We start from the raw sequence: 18,841 nt of genomic DNA, 5'->3' as shown, positions 1-18,841 counted from the left end.
ATGCCCACAAATCCCACATCTGCTAAAGCCAGACCCATCTCAGCTGCAGGAGCACTTGTCTGTTCGGATGTTGTGCAGGTGCTGAATTTAGGAAGCCTTTAGCAGAGTTATAACTCCACCATTCACACTGGTGGGAGGAGAGATTTCAGCTCTCCTTCCTTAGTCACACCACCCCTGGGACTCAGCTGTGGTTTCAGTCTCACCTCTGCATGTGAGCCACCCACTGGCATCTGCTCCAAAGTCTTCCAGAGCACACAAGCCTGTCAGGTGGGAGGGAGCTGCGAAGGCGATGGGGCAAGCGGGCTGCCCAGGAAGGAGGGAGCAGAGGCAGAAATCGGGGCTAGCATGTTGCCCAGGTGGGGAGGGGCAGAGGAGGCGATGGCTGCGGTTGGTCGTGTAAGCCTACTCCGGCGGGACCCCTCCCTAGTGCCCATGGAGGCAGGGGTCGGCACCTGAGGGCAGAAGCTGCAATGGTGGCCCCACCCTTTGCACCTCACACAACAATGGTGCTTTGCTTCTATGGTGGTCTGGGCTTCCTCCATGAGCACTCCTGTTTGCAGATTTCCTTACTCCCATCCCCTCAGGCTGTCTCTTCACAGCCAACAGCAGTCCCCTCCCCACGTCTCCAAACCCCACGTTCCAGCACCCATCCCCCTTGTGCACTGGCAGACACCCATCTCAGCCTGAGCTGTGCAGAGCTGTGGCACAGACCATCTGTGTAGGTCTCACTCTGTCCTGCCTGCCACATACCGGTTGCTGTGCTCTCCTCCAAGCCCCCGAAGCTCCCCTTCTGTCCCAGCTGATCTCCTCACCAGTGAGGGGCCTTCCCCAGATGCGGAAACCTCTCCTCTTCTTTAGCTCTCCCCCAACCAGGGGTGCAGGTCCCGTCCCACTTCCTTTCCTCTTCCTTTTCCCTTCTTCTTTCTTTTGGCCTACCTGGTTATGTGGGGATATTTCTTGTCCTTTTAGGTGTCTGAGGTCCTCTGTTAGTGTTCAGCAGGTGCTCTGTGAGAATAGTTCCATTTGTAGATTTATTCTTGCGGCATTTGTGGGAAGAGATGAACTCCATATCCTCCTACTCCTCCACCATCTTGACCTCCCTCTTTGCCATTTTAATTACAATGTGTCTTGGTGTTGTCCTCTTTGGGTTGATCCTGTTTGGGACTCTGTGCTTTCTAGACCTGGGTGCCTGTTTCCTTTCCCAAGTTAGGTATGTTTTCAGCTATTATGTCTCCAATATGTTCCCTGTACATCTCTCTCTCTCTCTCTCTCTCTCTCTCTGTCTCTGTCTCTCTCTCTCTCTCTCTCTCTCTCTCCTCCTTCTGCGACCCCTATAATGCAAAAATTAGTATGCTTGATTTTGTCCTTGAGGTGTCTTAAACTATCCTAATTTTTTTTAATTCATTTTTCTTTTTTCTGTTCAGCTTTGGTAATTTCAACTACTTTGCCTTCCAGTTTGCTGATTCATTCTTCTGTATCCTCTAATCTACTGTTGATTCATTCTAGTGTAATTTTTATTTCAATTATTGTATTCTTCAGCTATGTTTGGTTCATTCTCTGTATTTTCTATTTGTTAAGATTCTCTGTCTGTTCATTCATTCTTCTCCCAAGTTCATTAAGCATTTATGATTGTTACCTTGAACTCCTTTTTGGGTAGGTTATTTATCTCCATTTATTTTCTTTTTCTGAGATTATGTCTTGTTCTTTCATTTGGAACATAGTACTCTGTCTCTTCATTTTGCCTAATTTTCTCTGTTTATTTCTATGTATTAGGTAGGTCTGTTACATATTCTGATCTTGGAGAAGTGGCCTTATGTAGGAGACATCCTATGAGGCCCAGAAGCATACTCTCCTCTGGTCACCAGAGCTATATGCTCTAGTGGTAACTTCCATGTTGGTTGCATGGGCCCTTCTCTGTGGCAAGGCTTACTACTGTGGTTGTGCTGGTAGGTGAAGATGGCCACCAGCCCAGTTGACTGCCAGGCCCTGTCTCATGTGATGGTCACTGGCCCACTGGCTCACTGGCAGGCAGGGCTGGTCCTGGTGCAGCTGGCTGCAGGGCCCAGGGGGCTCAGGGTTGGTGCTGGCCCACTGGTGGTGAGTAAGCCTCCGGCACTTGTAGGTTAGAGAGAGGACTCCAAAATAGTGCTTGCCAGCATGAGTGTCCTCACAGTAAAATGAGTTCCCCAAAATGGCTACCGCCAGCATCTCCATCCCCAGGGAGATTCTCAATTGCTGTCTCTCTCTCTGGGAGGCTCTCTAAGATCATCAGTGTGTCTGACCCAGGCTCCTTTCAAATTACTGCCTCTGCACTAGGGCTTGGAGCATGTAAAATTGTTAATAGCAGAGTCTCTGTTTCCTCTGGCTCTCCGATATGTAAGCCCTGCTGGCCTCAGAAGGCAGAGGAGGCGATGGCTGCGGTTAGTCGTGTAAGCCTACTCCGGCGGGACCCCTCCCTAGTGCCCATGGAGGCAGGGGAGGCTGCCTCTGTTCTGAAGGTTTGCTTTCCTGGGGCAAGACTCCTGGGCTGGGAAGCCTGATGTGGGGTTCAGACCCCTTGCTCCTTGGGGAGAACTATGCAATTGTCATTATCTTCCCATTTGTGGGTTGCACACCTGGAGGTGTGGGTCTTGACTATACCATGTCCCTGCCCCTCCCACTCATCTTGTTTTGGTTCCTTTTAAAAATCTTTAGTTGTGGAAAATCTTTTCTGCTAGTCTTCAGATCATTCTCATAGATAGTTGCTCTGTAAATAGTTTTGATTTTGGTGTGTCCATTGGAGGAGGTGAGCTCAGGGTCTTTCTAATCCACCATCTTGGCCACACCTTCTATAGCTGTTTAATTTCTCTGTGCCTTAGTTTCCTTCCTCATCTATAATGAGGTAATAAAAGTATTTACCTCATGGGAGCATAATGAGTATGATTTAATATATAGAGAGAGCTTAGAACAGTATCTGTCATATAAGAAGTCATATGTTTTATTTATTGTAGGTGTGTATGTGTTGGGAGTTGGGGACTAATTTAGATAGGGTAGGAAAGGAAGGACTCCATGAATTGGGACCTGAACAATTAGGAGCCAGCCATTGGAAGAGCATTGCAGATAGTGGGACAGTTAAAGGCCTTGATACTAGAATGAGCTTAGAATATAAAAGGAACAAAAATAAGGACCAGGACCAACCTGGTAGGAGAATCTGAGCAAAGAAGATGAGAAGGGTATAGGGGTTTCTAGCAGGTGGCTGGCAGCAGAGGGTAGAAAGGTAGACAGGAGATCTAGTGAGGAAGCCATGACAATCGTGCCAGCACCAGAGGAGGAGTAAGGAGATGCGGCATTAAAAGTTATTTAGGGAGCAGGATTAAAGGCAGGAGGGCTGGGAACAGGGACATGGTAAGACGAGAGGGAATTGTCAAGGAAAATATCCAGGTTCTTATTTTGGAAAAATGAGTAGATAGTGGTGCCACCAAGTGAGAGGGGAACAGATGAGGATAAGCAGAGTAGAGTGACAATATAGAGAATATATTTGCTTATTAGACATTCTGAATTTGAGGCTCCAAGAAATATTTAAATCTTGTCTCTGTCACTCCAAGCTGTGTGACCTTTGACAATTTATTTATCCTCTCTGTGCCTTAGTTTCCTCATCTGTAATAATTGGCCTTGACTCAGAGATGTGAAAATAACATGAAGAACTATAAAGCACATTGAAGAGTGTCCGACATACAGTAAGTGCTTAGTAAACATTAATTATAATTACAATTATTATTACAAAGCCATGAGCAAATCTGAGATGTTGAGAGGCTGGGAAGGATCTACTATGTCTAGAATGTAAAGTGCTGGGGGGAGATAGATGATGATGAATAGTGGAAGAAAAGACAAGTCAAATTCTGAAGAGTCATGAATGCTCCCTAAGCTAAGCAAGGTAATGGATGTTCTCAAAGAGCAACAGGCTTGGAGCCCTCCATTTCAGCTCTAGAAAAGGATCTAGAAGTAGTGTAGCCTATTTCCTTAAGATCTTGACTAAAGGCTTCAAGAAACATCACCTATGCACAGATATGTAAATGTGGGATGGGGAGATATCTTTAGGAAGAGGATTGGAAACAAAGCAGGTAAGACAAGTAAGGGTGCCCCATGGTAGACTGTGTACAGGTCTGGGGCAGATACAGGAGATAGTTCAAGGCTAAGTCCTGCTATTGGGACTGTGGACAAGTACCTTTGATCCTTGAGCTTCAGTTTCCCACTCTATAGAATGGGGAGAAAGGATTAGATCCAGGAATCTCTCTGGTCCCTTCCTGATCAGATATTATAATTAAGGGATATAGTGAAGCAAGCAATGGAGCACTACTCCTGGATGGCAGAGAAGGCCTGACCTAGGCCTTGAAGGCCCACCGAAGAGTCAGGAAGCAAGTTCTAGGCCCCTATTTGCCTGACTGCTTGTGTGACCTTAGACAAGTCTCTTATCTCTCAGGAAAGTATTTGTCTAGTCTGGACTCCAGTGGCTCTCAAAGCGTGGCCCCTGGAACAGCAGCATCAATGCAAATTCTCAGGTTCCACTTGAGACCCACTGAATCAGAGACTCTGGAGGTGGAGTCTAGTAATCTGTTTTAAGCAGCCCACAAAGTGATTCCAATAGGCAGTAAAATTTGAGAACCATTATTCTAGATATTTTCAAACTTTTGCAGCGAGGGAACCCCCCCTTTATCTTTTCTTTTTCATGGATTTGTAATTTACATACACCTTGATGAATTTTTACATGTTTATACCCTGTATCCACCACCCAAACCAATTGTATTTCCATGACTTCAGGTTTCCTTGTGCCACTTTCCAGTCAATCCCTCCCACCCCAGCTCCAGACAACCATGCCTGCTCTAGAGCTTGACATAAATGGAATTATATGTTCTCTTTTGTGTCTACTTTTTTTTCTGTACAAGATATTACCTGTGAGATTCATTCATATTGTTGTGTCAGTAGTTGTTTTTTCTTTAATTTCTACTGCTGAGCAATATACCATTGTATGAATATACTATAGTTTTGTCCATTCTCTAGTTGATGAATATTTGTGTTGTTTTCAGATTTGGAGCTATTGCAAATAGTACTGCTACGTCTTTTGGTGGACAGAAGCACTCATTACTCTTGGATATATACCCAGGAGTACCACCACCCCTTTTAAAAATTAAATCTTTTTCTTTTGAGATCACTGTAGATTCACATGCAGTTATAAGATAAATAATACAAAGAGATTTCATGTACACTTTATTCACTTTCCACCAGTGGTAATATCTTATAAACTATGGTATAACATCACAACCAAGATATTAATATTGACATAATCAAGATAGAGTATCACTGCAAGGATCTCTCATGTTACTCTCTTATATATCCAGATCTACTTCTCAGATGGCTTCCCCCCACTTCCTTAACTGCTGGAAACCTACACTTTGGAATCATTAAATACATTGATACCTGTGTCCCACTACTAGAGATTATAATTTGATCTGAGGATGTGGTCTAGGCTTTGGAATCTTTAAGATTCTAATATGCAGACAAGTTTGAGAGCCACTGCCTCAAAGGGTTGTCGTAAGGATTTAAAGCTCACAGAATACATACTTACTTTTCCTTGCAAGTATTGGCTCACCAAGAAGGGAGCTGGTAAGTGAGAGAGTATGCCAGGTCCAAGACGGCCTGGAAGGCTGATCTGGGTCTCAGGTTCCTCGTCTGTAAAACTGGGATAACCATATCTAGGCTACAAAATTGCCATGTTTTATAAACCATAAAGTACATCTTTTGTACATACATATACTAGTCTCCATTCTTACTTCATACTCCACTCCTTACTACCTTTTGCAACAGGGCTCAAGGTAATTTCTCTGACCTTCACTGGCACTGCAATAAGTGAGGATAATAGGAGGTGAGCAAGCCTGGAGGCCTTCCTGAAAAGAGGCAGGATAGGGCCTGACCACCCCAGGGGGAGTCCAGAGATATAAACCACCCCCCACAAGCAGCCCCAAAGCCCCAATGCCAAACAAGCCCAGGAGCATCATATGGTCAATACAGGGCCCATCTACACCAGAAAAAAATGGCCTAGGGCTATGGAAAGGACACAGGCTATTAAGTCATATAGTCCTGTGCCATTGGGCAGTTATTCTACTTTTTCAAGTCCATTTCCTCCTCTATAAAACGAGGATAGTCATATCCACTCTCCATAGGACTGAAGTGAGAATGAAATGAGACCAGGGATAGGAAAGTGGTCCACAGAGTGCAAATTACAGTGAAGTATCTTACAGCCACCCACTCATGCCACAAAGAAAGATCAAGTCACAGTGAAGTCTTCCTAGATTTTATTGGCACTGAAATAGAACATTGGTTAAGCATAAACCCCTCCGAAAACAAATTTTAAAAACCCCAAAAATACACACACAAAAAAACTGAATATAAAATCTAACCTTTTTCCCCAGCTTCCCTGGGGCGGGGGGTACTACCTTTAAGGCAGCTAGATTGCCCCACAATTCCAGGTTTGAATTTAGCCAATATAGGGCATATCACCAAGAGAGTGTCAATATAATTCACAGCAATGCACATAAGACTCCGCAAGGTCAAGCAGGAGGCAAGGGGAGGGAGGGATCAAAGCCATGGACTCTGGGCTAGGGGCACTGCATGGAAGGACAGTAGGGCCCCTTGGGGAATGAACGCTGAGGAGAAGGCAAAAAAAGGAACAATAAAACCAAATACCAAGAACCTTAAAAAAGGATTGTATGACCTACAGTGACAGGTGATATCACTAATACTGAAAGCTTCCTACATTAATTTTTCTGGCAAAATATTCTTTTACAATATAGTATATGCTTCCTAGGTGTAGGGGTGGCAAGGGAATGAGGCCAAAACGATCCTGTCCCAACACTAATATCTTCTAAGGGTGCATTAGCAAGAAACACAGAAATCAATATTGAGTTAGATGCCACTAAAATATATAATACTGGTGGAAAGAAAAAGAGCACACATGAGACAGAGAGGAGGAGGAGGCTGCTCCTGGGTTGAAAGAAAGAGGTGGGGGTGTGAAAAGGACCAGGCCAGAGCCCCTAACAGCTCTCTGGTTTACAGCTCCAAGGGATAGCACAGCTGGTGGCAAGACCTGGGTTAGAGGTTTATTAAACAGAGGCAGGACCCAATCACCACCTTGGAGAGGTGTAAACTGTAGGATCTGGGCCACAAGCTTCTCTCACCATACTCAGCTTCTTCCACCCACTCACCAATTGAGCCAACTGACATCAAGATCCAGGGCTCACCAAACCAAGGCCTTAATGGCCCTGAAACAGGAGCTGTGGTCCAAGTAACTCTGAAGGGAGAAGTGGTCTGGGACCCCTGGCAGGTAAAATACTGAAGCCACGTGTGAATATTTCCTCCCTTTAGCAAGAGTTCTGGATGGGGCTGGCTGGGTTTGGGGGTAACCATCCCTACTGTTCTACCTGGAGGGGGTTTGGGGATTGGAGTGGGGAGGGGCAGATCCCAAGAGGGGAAGAGGAACACAGAATAATAAGTAAGGGATATCTCTGCCCATAGAGCTCACTTGAAACAAGTCTAGGCTCCCATAAGGCATAGGGGCAGATCCTCTACCCAATCTTTTCTGAACAGAATGGCCAACGGCCTTCCAGGATGTTGGTGAAGCCTCTTGCAGGCACTGTCTCCCCCATATCACCCTGAAGAGAAACTGAGTCCCTGAACTCAGGGACAAGGTTTACTGGGACCGAGTTTGTAACAGGCCCAATCTGGGAGGTAGAGAGAAGAATGAGTGAACATCTTTTTAGCTTCCGATCATTACAAAGCCTAAACAACCCTAGAAGGAATGGACACTGGGAGGCCTAATCCTAGGGCAGTTGACATCCTAGAGCATACAGCCAAGGCTCCACCTCCTTCTCTAAACCCTGTGATGTTCCAATTCTGCAAATCACAGGACCATGAAGAGGAAGGCAGTGGTGGGGGCCAGTTTTCAACATACTACACTTGACTCCTGCAGAGCAACAGTAAATGTGGGGGTATTTCCCAAATCAAGTGGGAAGTGCCTCTGAGCTGAGAAAGTGATCTCTTCTAGCAAGCTAGATCACCTGGGATAGAGGAAAAAGAGGGTCCCATCATCACCACAGTGGGCCGTCTCTCTGCCTAGGGAAGTGAGTGAGGGCTGAGGGGCTAGGTTTGGTCCCATGGCTGTACTGAATGCTTGGCATGACTCCTGGGCTGCTCTAGTTAGTGGCTCCAGCACAGTGTGAGTTAGGCAAGAGTGTAGGAGTGTGGGGGCAAGGAAGAAGGGAGGAGGGGTCCCTAGAGGCTGGGTGCCCATTACATGGACTCAAACTCATCAATGCGCTGCTTAGTATTGCCCTGCCGGATCTGGCGCAGGGTCTTGTATTTGTCTCGACCCAGTCGCATGTTCTCAGCATGAATCATGTCATTAGCAGTCTTCTTGGACTCATCACGGGCATTGGCCAGCTCTGAAGTGAGGGCCTGTGAGGGTGCAAGGGGATAAGGGGTTAATGGCTTCCTCTCATTTTACCTCCCCTCGTTAATCAGATGTATTTCCTGATTTATTTCCTTCTTACCTTCCTCCCACCCTCTCCACCACCTTTCTCTCTCAACCCCCACCCCTGCCCCCCTCTTTATACACACAAACACAGACACACACATTTTTTGAGAGCCATTTCCAGCCCTGTTAGAACTGCAGTGGGGCAAGAATTTAAAAAAACAAAACAAAAAAACCAAAACACCAACTTAGCAGATCAACTGATGACAGAATCCTGAGAGTAGAACAATACACCAAAGATTCAAGTAGGAATTGTGACAACTAAGTATTTTCTGAATATGAGGTACATGGAATATGGGTGGAGGACGGTGCAAAAAAACAAAAAAAAAAAAAGGAAGAGGCGGTCCAGGCTCTGATTAATAAGTGAGAGGTGGGACTTCCCTGGTGGCACAGTGGTTAAGAATCCGCCTGACAATGCAGGGGACATGGGTTCGAGCCCTGGTCCGGGAAGATCCCACATGCCACGGAGCAACTAAGCCCATGTGCCACAACTACCGAGCCTGCGTGCCACAGCTAGAGAAAGCCCACGCGCAGCAATGAAGACCCAACACAGCCAAAGATAAATAAATAAACTTACAAAATAAATAAATAAATAAAAAATAAATAAGTGAGAGGTGCCCTCCCTGAAAGTTCTCACTGAGAAATGCTCAAGCTCCCACACAGCACTGAGACAGGCTCCTCTACTGCTCCCGTGCCCGGATGATCTAGGGAAGGCCATGGGCTACTAAGTCAATACACATGGTCTCCATGACCATGCCTCGATACCTTCAGGTGCTTCTGCACACGCTCATTCTTCTCTGCCTCAGTGGTACGTTCCTCCTCGCTGCGATCCTTGGCCATGGCATCAGCCCGCAGTTCGGCGCTGGCCTCTGCACCGTTCTCATCCTGCTCATCCTGCTCATTCTCGGCAGGCTCTGCCACATGAGGCGTGCTCATGGCAGTCTTCAGCTCTGCACGGGTCTTCTCCAAGTCTTCTTGTACCATCTGAGCCTGTCCAGTAACAGAGGAAGAGAAGGACTGGCAGTCAGACCAGGCTAACTTGCGGCATCCCTATGTGTGCCTAGAATGGCCCAGCAGAAAGCAGGCACCAGGTAGGCCAAGTCACTTTGTCTGACTGATCCTGAGTTCCTTCAGCTGTATAATAGGAGTAATTGTACCAAATTCCCTGGGGGTATTGGAGAATTCTGGGAAGTATTTGAGAAAGCCTTGAGCTCCTTCTCCCATGATACCCACTGTCAAGGAAGGATGGAAGCGTGAAGAAACCCAAATCCTCACATCGGTCAGAATGGCCACCATCAAAAAATCTGCAAACAATACATGTTGGAGAGGGTGTGGAGAAAAGGGAACACTCTTGCACTGTTGGTGGGAATGTAAATTGATACAGCCACTATGGAGAACAGTATGGAGGTTCCTTAAAAAACTAAATAGAACTACCATATGACCCAGCAATCCCACTACTGGGCATATGCCCTGAGAAAACCATAATTCAAAAAGAGACATGTACCACAATGTTCACTGCAGCACTATTTACAATAGCCAGGACATGGAAGCAACCTAAGTGTCCATCGACAGATGAATGGATAAAGAAGATGTGGCACATATACACAATGGAATATTACTCAGCCATAAAAAGAAATGAAATTGAGTTATTTGCAGTGAGATGGATGGACCTAGAGTCTGTCATACAGAGTGAAGTAAATCAGAAAGAGAAAAACAAATACCGTATGCTAACACATATATATGGAATCAAAAAAAAATGGTTCTGAAGAACCTAGGGGCAGAACAGGAATAAAGACACAGACGTAGAGAATGGACTTGAGGACACGGGGAGGGGGAAGGGTAAGCTGAGAAGAAGTGAGAGAGTGGCGTGGACATATATACACTACCAAATGTAAATAGATAGCTAGTGGGAAGCAGCCGCATAGCACAGGGAGATCAGCTCGGTGCTCTGTGACCACCTAGAGAGGTGGGATAGGGAGGGTGGGAGGGAGACGCAAGAGGGAGGAGATATGGGGATATATGTATATGTATAGCTGATTCACTTTGTTGTAGAGCAGAAACTAACACACCATTGTAAAGCAATTATACTCCAATGAAGATGTTAAAAAAATAATAATTTTTTTTAAATAAAAAATAAAATAAAAGATACTTCCAGGTATTATCTTTAAAAATAAATAAATAAATAAAAGAATCTAAGGAACTGAAGCCTATGCATATGATACCCCATCCCACACTGCTTTGTCCTGGGCACTGTATCTTACCTTCTGCTGCCATTCCACAGCCTCACTCTCCTTTTTCTGTCGGGCCATCTCCAGCTGGGAGATCCGAGCTGTCAGCTCTGCCATTTCCAAGGCCTGTGGATCAATTGGAAGCTTATGAGAGGTGGGCCTTCTGGTCCTCAGGCCCCAGGTGTCTTCAACCCCAGATCCCCTGAGAACTAACAGGGGACTTGCTGCTCCACTTGCTTGCTGCTCTGGAGGCTCTTTTTACCACACTTCCTCCAGGAAGCCCAGAGGAACACTCTTATTCTCAGATCTACTATAGCACCCTATTAACTCCAAACTATTTCCTTATAAGTCAGAGCTCCCTGCCTAGACTATAGACCTGAGGACAAACAATGTGTCATCTCTGGCTCTTCCTCATCTCTCTCTCTCCCTCTCTCCCTCTTGGTATTGCCAATTGCACAGTTAGGGCCTCAGTAAAGCTTTGGAGATCACTGTGTCACTGCCTGAAGTGGCAGACCCTTTCCTGTTATCCTACAATGCTCAGGGCTCCACTAAGACTCTTCCCAGGACAAGTATAGGAATGACACTCAAGTGTCACAAAGTGATCTGAAGAAGGGAATAAAGCTTATGTACGCCCTCACACTTTGGGCAAATCTCCCAGAGGACATTTCCCCCTGAGAATTAGGTTTTAGGTTCCTGCACTCCCACTCCAAACGGTACAGGGGGAGAGCATATGTCAAGGACTTTGGGACACAGGTTCTTAATTTCTGAGTCACAGAACCCTTGGAAATTGTGATGAAAGTATAGATGCTCACCCTTCTCCCCTAAAAAATGTATAGACACACAGTTTTACATGTGATTTTAGGGAGCAAACCTTTAAAAGAGAGGCAGAAATGACTTCTCATTCTTACTCAGTCACAACAGTGTGACCTCTGATGAGTCTCTTCAACCTCTCTGAGCCCTAATTTCCTTATCTGGGCATATTATCCCACAAGGATTAATCTCATAGGGTTATTAGGAAGAGGAAATAAGGAAGTAAGGAAAAGGGAAAAGTTGCTAGTATAGCTTGTAACACATGTAGCTAGTCAATCAAGTGTGAATCCCTTTACTTCTTTCCTCCCTCTCTCCTTTGTCAGGTCATCAGCTCAAATCCCCAATTGCTAAGAAAGAGAATAAAAGTAAGGGTTAGGGAAGAGTATTTGCAAAATGACTTCTCAGCTTGCTTCTGAAGGAGCTATCTGCTGGAAGCCTGCTGAGAGTTACCCTGCTGGAAAGAACCAGTCCTGCAAGCAGAGGTAGCTGTGAATAGGTAGGCAGACAGAAGAGAAAACTCAGGTCCCATAATCCCAGCCCATTTTGTAGCTTTACCAGTTGTTCCTGGGTCTTCTTCTGGTCCCGGGAGGCCTGCAACAGGGCCTCCTTGGCCTCTTCAGCTTCTTGACGCTCTTTGGCCAGTTTTTCAGCCTCGCTCTGGGCACGCTTCCGCTCCTGTTCAAGTTCCAGAGCCCTGCGGGTCTGTTCTTCCAGTTCTGGGAAGAGAAGGTAGGGGAAAGGTGGTGAAGAGTGCAGAGATCAAGAAGGGACGCCTAACTTCCTTCCTGGAAATGCTTCACCCCAGGACACAGCTGGCAGAAAGTTCTAGGCACTCTTCCTCTTGCCCCATCACTCCTCTATTCTTTAGCCATATCTGGAATATATGGCCTGAGTCTGCAGCTCAGACAGAAGGGTTTCCAGCTCATAGAGTCAGACTGTGGGAAAACCCAGTCTCCAAGGTGACTCCAAGCCTCACCTTGTTGAGCCTTCTTAGTCTGTTCCTCGATCTGCTTCAGCCTCTCCATCAGTTCCTCCTTTTCCCGTTCAATCTTCTCCTTCTCCTTTTCTGCCATCTCACGTTTCTTCTTCTCATTTTCCAGCAGAGCACTAGGAAAGGAGAAAGAAGGGATGGAACAGGATAGCAAGGCCACATGGAAGCCTTGGAATCCCCAAGGCTCCTTGGCCCTGGCCCCTCAGTCCCCACCCACCCAACACACTCAGGGCTTGTGAGGCAAGACCACTCTCCCTTCTCTCTACATTCTTGTCCTTACATCATAGCCCTACATGGGCCGGTATGCTCAGGGCCCTGTCAGTTTGTCTCAGAATCAGGAGATCCAACCTGGACTCTCAGCTTGTCCACTACCCAGTGGGTAATCAGTGGGTGACCTTAGCTACATCATTTCTTTGCTCTTGTGCTCAGTAACCTTATCTGTAAAATGGCCAAATAAGTCCTGCCCTATCTACCTTATAAAGTTACAGGGAGAAAAGTTTTGGATCTGTGCTGATATACTGTGGTTCAAATCTGGTGATCCCTATGGCTAGGGCATCAGTCCTCTGCCTGCCCCCTGAAGCTCAGCTCTAGGCTCCTTTTCCCCAGAATTTGTTGTAAATCTAAAATAAGTATTTGCTTTTTCTTGCCCCAGCGCCTCTTCCAGGAGGCCTTCTTTTCTCCCTTGGCTAGATGTCTTTTCTCTTTCTGACCCCTCAGAATACTTGGCCTATCCTTCTCCACATTCCTCCTCCCTGTTATTTTTCTCCATAGTACTTCTTATCATGTCACATACCATATAATATGCTTATTTGATCTGTCTGTCCTCTTCCCACTAGAATGACAGCTTCATGGGAGCAGAGCAGAGATTTTTGTCTTTTTTTTTTCACTGCTCAATAAATATATATTGCGTGAATGAATGACACAGAATTTGTACCTTGAACTGTTATATATATACTGTTTTTTCCCTTTCTTCTACTATACTGTGAGGTCCTTGAGGGCAGGTTCCTGCCAGATCCAGTTCTGTAAACTGCCCCTAATTTCATTTTTTCAGAATAAATGTGAACTTTGGTGTCTAACCTCTCATACACGGAGTCATTTTCCAGCCTACTAGATTAGAAGCCTCCTGAGGTTCCAAACTCTTTATGACAGAGTATCTACTAAAACAGTGCTCTCAAACATTAACATGCACAGGAATCACCAGGGATCTTATTTTTCAAATAACTTACTGAGGTGAAATTCACATAATATAAAATTAACCATTTTAAAGTGAATAATTCAGTGGCATTTAATACATTCACAATGTTGTATGACCACTACCTCTATTAGTTCCAAAACATTTCATCACTCCAAAGGAAAACCCATACCTGGTATTAAGCAGTTTCTCCACATCTCCCCTCCCTCCAGCCCCTGACAACCACCAATCTGCCTTCTGTTTATCTATTCTGGATATTTCATATAAATGGAATAATACAATATGTGACCTTTTGTGTCTGGTTTCTTTCACTTAGCATAATGTTTTACAGATTCATCTACATTGTAGTATGTATCAATACTTTGTTCTAAAATTTTTAATGGCTGAATAATATTTCATTGGATGGCTGTACAATTTGTTTATCCATTCATTCACTGATAGACATTTGGGCTGTTTCCAATTTTTGGTTATTGTGAATTGCACTGCTATGAACAGGTATGTGCATGTACATGTTTGAACACCTGTTTTCAATTTTTTTCAGTATATACCTAGGAGTGGAATTGTGGAATTGTATGGTAATTCTACATTTAACTTTTTGAGGAACCATCAAATTGTTTTCTACAGCAGCTGAACCATTTTACATTCCCACTAGCAATGAGCATGAGTTCCAATTTCTCCATACCCTTGCCAACAACTGTTATTTTCTGTTTTCATTTATTATATCCATATTAGTGAGTATGAGGTGGTACCTCACTGTGGTTTCGACTTGCATTTCCCTAATGACTAAGGGTGTTTTCATGTGCCTGCTGGCCATTTGCATATCTTCTTTGAAGAAATGTTCAACTAGGATCTTAAGTTGCAGATTTTGAATCAGCAGCTTTGGGGTAGGTCTCAGAATACTGCCTTTCTAAAAAGTTCCAAAGTTGATGCTGATGCTGCTGAGCTTTAATGCACTTTGAGTAGCAAGGGGCCGCAGTGCAAAAGGGCTTGGTAGGGAAAATTCTGGTGGCTCTGCCCAATTCCACTCAAAAAACCCTAGAGTCCAGGTTTAAATGTGCATGAAGCCTTCTGCTACTGCTGCGATACTGGTCAGATAGCCCAGAGCAACCCAGAGTCCACCTAGAAGAGCAATGGCATGAGGGTCATAGATAATGGGGAACTATGAAATGCCCCTCCCTCCTATGAGCCTCTGAAATCCTAGGGTTCTAAATGCCTGCCTCCTGGGGATGGGGATGCCTGAGACTTAATGGAAGGGGTGTATCCCTGTACAGCTCTCTCTCCCCCAGTACCAGGATGGCTTCATGCCTTGCCTTTAGCAGGCTTGGCACCTCTGAGAAGCTTCTTTGCCGCAGCCCCGGCCCCCACTTCAGTTCCATGTCACCTACCGCTCCATCTGTTTCTGGTGCTTCTCCTCCCGGGCCTGTGCCTTCATCTGCTGCACCTCGATTGTGTCGGGCTTACGGCGGCGCATGTATAGCTCATGGTTCCCCATACACAGAGCCAAGATCCGCTTGTTAATCCGCAGCCGAGGAGCATAGAAGACGAAGTCCTGGTGGAAAACCAGCAGTCAGAAAGAGTTTAGAGGGACAGATGAAGGTGGGCTTCTGCCTTCTGAAAAGCTAAGTCCAAAAGCACTGGAAAGATCATGTTACAGATGGGAAGACCAATTATCAGAGTGGGGAAGTGACTTGCCCAGGGTCAGATGGCAGGTTAGTGGCAGACCCAGGGCTAGAACCCAGGCTTCTTGACTCCGAAACCAGTGCTCTTTCCACCGAGCCACAATTTCTTTCAACCTTTGCTTATGAAAAGCATCCTAAAATACCCTCAATGCAACTGAAAGATAGAAACTGACTTTATCTGCTAATTAGATATCCTGCTGGGTCTCAGGGGCCTCTCTTAGAGGCCCAATAATCCCTGCATAATACCGTGGTGAGTGTAGTATGGGTGGGCTGGACTGGTTCTATAATCTCCTAAAAGCATATCCTAGACCCAGTCCCTTCAATCCTGTTTGGAATAAGGCAGTTTGTAAATACATACATGAATATATAAATCTCCTGAACATCGATTATCCTGGTTGTTGTTTTTTAAATATGCCCTTGATCTCAGCTGGCTTTGTTACTTACCTTTTTCTGATGAAAGTTGAGCACAGCAGCAGTATTAAAAAAACAAAACAAAACAAAACAAAAAAAAAAAAAAAAACAAAAAACACACACACACAAGAAAATCCAGTGAGTTTGAGTTTGTTACTACAAATACCACTGGACCAAGGTCACCAGCTGATGGGCTAACCACCAGCTCCTCTGCCACTGAACCCAAACTGCTACCGTCTCACATAGCTTAGGGTGCAGTAGAAGAAGCACAAGAACCAGAGGTCAAACAACCTAGGTGTAAATCCCAGCTCTATCATTTTTAGCTGTGTGATCTTGGGCAAATCACTCCATCCCTCTGAAACTCAATTTCATCACTTATAAAATAGGTATGCTACTACCTACCTGACAATGTCGTTGAGGGTTTAAAGAGACAACATATATAAAGTTCCTAGCAGGGCAAGTTCAGAGACCTCGGAGCTGGAGAAGAATGGCTGAGGCCTCATGAGAAAGGTCTGGTTCAGCATGGCCATTGGCCCTTGTTGGACATGAGGTACATCAAAAGAGGAGACTCATCTCAGTTTTCTATCCTATTCCCAAGCACCAGCTTTCCAGTCTTGTCAGCCACAGGCAACTGAGTAGGTGACAGGTGTGGCAAGCATGTTAGACAAATGACTGGACTGAAAGCACTTTCTTGATTTTGGATTGCTCTGGAGAGAAGTCTTGAGAGGACAGCAGCAAAGTTATAACAAAAAGAACACCTGGAGAATCATCTTTGGATCTGGACTTCTCCTGGCTCTGTCCTTTCTCCACAATTAAAGATAAATCAAGTACATGAACAGTTTCCACTTTCTAGGGCCTAGAGGCTTTAAAAGATAAGATGTACTCTCTGTTTCTACCCCAGAGCCTCAGGGAAGTAAAAGACAGTGGCTAAGAGGCAGTAATTAGACTGCCTGTGGCTCTCCATAATCCATGCTTCTCCTGAGACACAGGTAGCAGTGTGGCACCAGTTATAGGATGCCTCCTGACCATTTCTTGGCATCAGCATCCCCTTTCATTGCCAATCGCCTTTTGTGCCTCCTATTCCCACCCACATACACAAAAAAGCCAAAAAAGGGAGAGAAATATAGAATGACACAATTGCTTCTAGCATTATCCAGGCCTTGGCAAGTACCTGTGTTGGCCAGTGGGAGGAGTCACTTACCGGGGCTTTTTTGTCAATGGGCTTGATGACAAATTTCTTGTCATTGAAAGAGATGTTCCTGATTTCACTCCAGGGGAAGCCTATCTTAGGAGTCAGTCTGTAAAAATGGATGCCAAGAACATTAGGATAAAGGCAAGACAAGAAGGACTTAGAGGGTTGGTGCCTTGCCCTCCCCACCACCAACTTCTCCCTTAAGGAGGTAGATTCATTGCCAGCTCAGCCAGTGTCATCACATGCCACCACGTCAGCTGCCAGCATTGAGGGTGCACAAAGGACCTCCTGATACCACAATCAACATATCCCTTGTCCCAGTATCTGAGGTTTGTTTAATTTTATTTTTTGTTGAGGCATGGACCTTGTAACAATCTCTCACAAGAATCCCCAGCCCTACTTAACTGGAACTCTTCTACCCAAGGTTGTAAAAGTTGGGGAGAAGGTAAATAATGAGTTCCAAGACTCAGAAGTTACACAAAACAATAATATACTGATCTTCATCCTCATCAAGAGCAAGCCAAGAAGGGACTTCCCTAGTGGTCCAGTTGAGAACCCACCTTCCAATGCAGGGGACACGGGTTCGATCCCTGGTCAGGGAACTAAGATCCCACATGCTGCGGGGCAACTGAGCCCACGTGCCGCAACTACTGAGCCCATGTGCTCTGGAGCCTGTACGCCACAACTAGAGAGAAGCCCGTGCACCGCAACGAAGAGCCCATGTGCCGCAACTAAGACCCGACATGGCAATAAATAAATAAATAAATAAAATACTTTTTTTAAAAAAAAGAGCAATCCAAGGAAAAAAAATAAGCTAGTGAGATAAGGCTGTAGCAAGAGGGATTACAGGCCAAAAGGCACTTAATCATCATATGCAAAGGAGATTAATTACAAATCGTGACAAGGTAGGTTTTAGACCAGTGTTGTCCAACAGAAATATAATGAGAACCACACATGTAATTTTAAATTTTCTAACAGCCACATGAAAATAAGTAAAAGGAAATAGGTGGAATTAACTATAACAGCAGTTCATTTAACCCAGTATATGTAAAATACTATCATTTGAACATGTAAATCAATATTTTTAAAAATATTAGTGAGACATTTTGTATTCTGTTATTCACACTAAGTCTTCAAAGTCCAGTATGGAGTTTACACTTATAGCACATCTCAATTCAGAGCAGCCACATTTCAAGTGCTCAACAGCTATATGTGGCCAAAAGCTACCATAGTGGACAGTGCAAGTCTAGTCAATGCAAGATTTAGAGGCCTGAGGGAGGTTGTACAATCATCTGGACTGGTCTAAACTAGGTAGAAGAAGAATGATATAGGTGGGACCCAGGAAGTATAATCCTACTCTGTCAAATCCTAGGTGTCAAAGTGGTCCAAAAAACTAAGTAAGCTCTGAACTATACCTGTCATTCTGCTCATAGATGTTGAGACCCAGGGCATCCACTCCCAGCCACAGCTCTGAGCCTTTCTTGTTCTTGATGCTGAAGTAGTTCACACCATACATCTCCAGATCCTGGGCAATCTTCAGATACTCCAGGACAGCATCCTCCCTAAACAAGAGAGCAGGGTGGGGCGGGGGCAGGGAATATAGGGGAGCCTGTGAATCAGACCCGGGGAGACAGAAAGCCTACTTTTTCTGCACTTCTGACAAGAATCTTGCTATAAGGGGTGGGAAAGAGGATGGAAGGTGAACAGATGATGGCGAACAGAGCACAACATGACTTTTGCCAAAAAATGCTCACAAGAGCCTCAGGTCTGAGGTT

General features: G+C 45.1%; 1 protein-coding gene across 1 annotated transcript in view; it reads right to left on the bottom strand.

The window, feature by feature from the left end:
* Positions 1-6,312: 6,312 nt before the first annotated feature.
* MSN (moesin) overlaps positions 6,313-18,841 on the bottom strand; it is a 66,672-nt gene continuing 54,143 nt past the window's right edge. The window contains exons 6-13 of the mRNA XM_036839566.1: positions 18,482-18,628; positions 17,076-17,172; positions 15,170-15,333; positions 12,578-12,708; positions 12,157-12,317; positions 10,825-10,917; positions 9,329-9,553; positions 6,313-8,487 (exon numbers count right to left, since the gene is read on the bottom strand). Of these exons, the coding sequence (XP_036695461.1) occupies positions 8,323-8,487; positions 9,329-9,553; positions 10,825-10,917; positions 12,157-12,317; positions 12,578-12,708; positions 15,170-15,333; positions 17,076-17,172; positions 18,482-18,628 (1,183 nt within the window). The 3' untranslated portion in view covers positions 6,313-8,322. The remainder of the gene's footprint in view (positions 8,488-9,328; positions 9,554-10,824; positions 10,918-12,156; positions 12,318-12,577; positions 12,709-15,169; positions 15,334-17,075; positions 17,173-18,481; positions 18,629-18,841) is intronic.

Source organism: Balaenoptera musculus, chromosome X (genome assembly GCF_009873245.2).
Source record: "Balaenoptera musculus isolate JJ_BM4_2016_0621 chromosome X, mBalMus1.pri.v3, whole genome shotgun sequence".
In the NCBI taxonomy this organism is placed as follows: Eukaryota; Metazoa; Chordata; class Mammalia; order Artiodactyla; family Balaenopteridae; genus Balaenoptera; species Balaenoptera musculus.
Note: the sequence above shows the minus strand (reverse complement) of the source record. Positions and strands in the feature narration are given on the sequence as shown.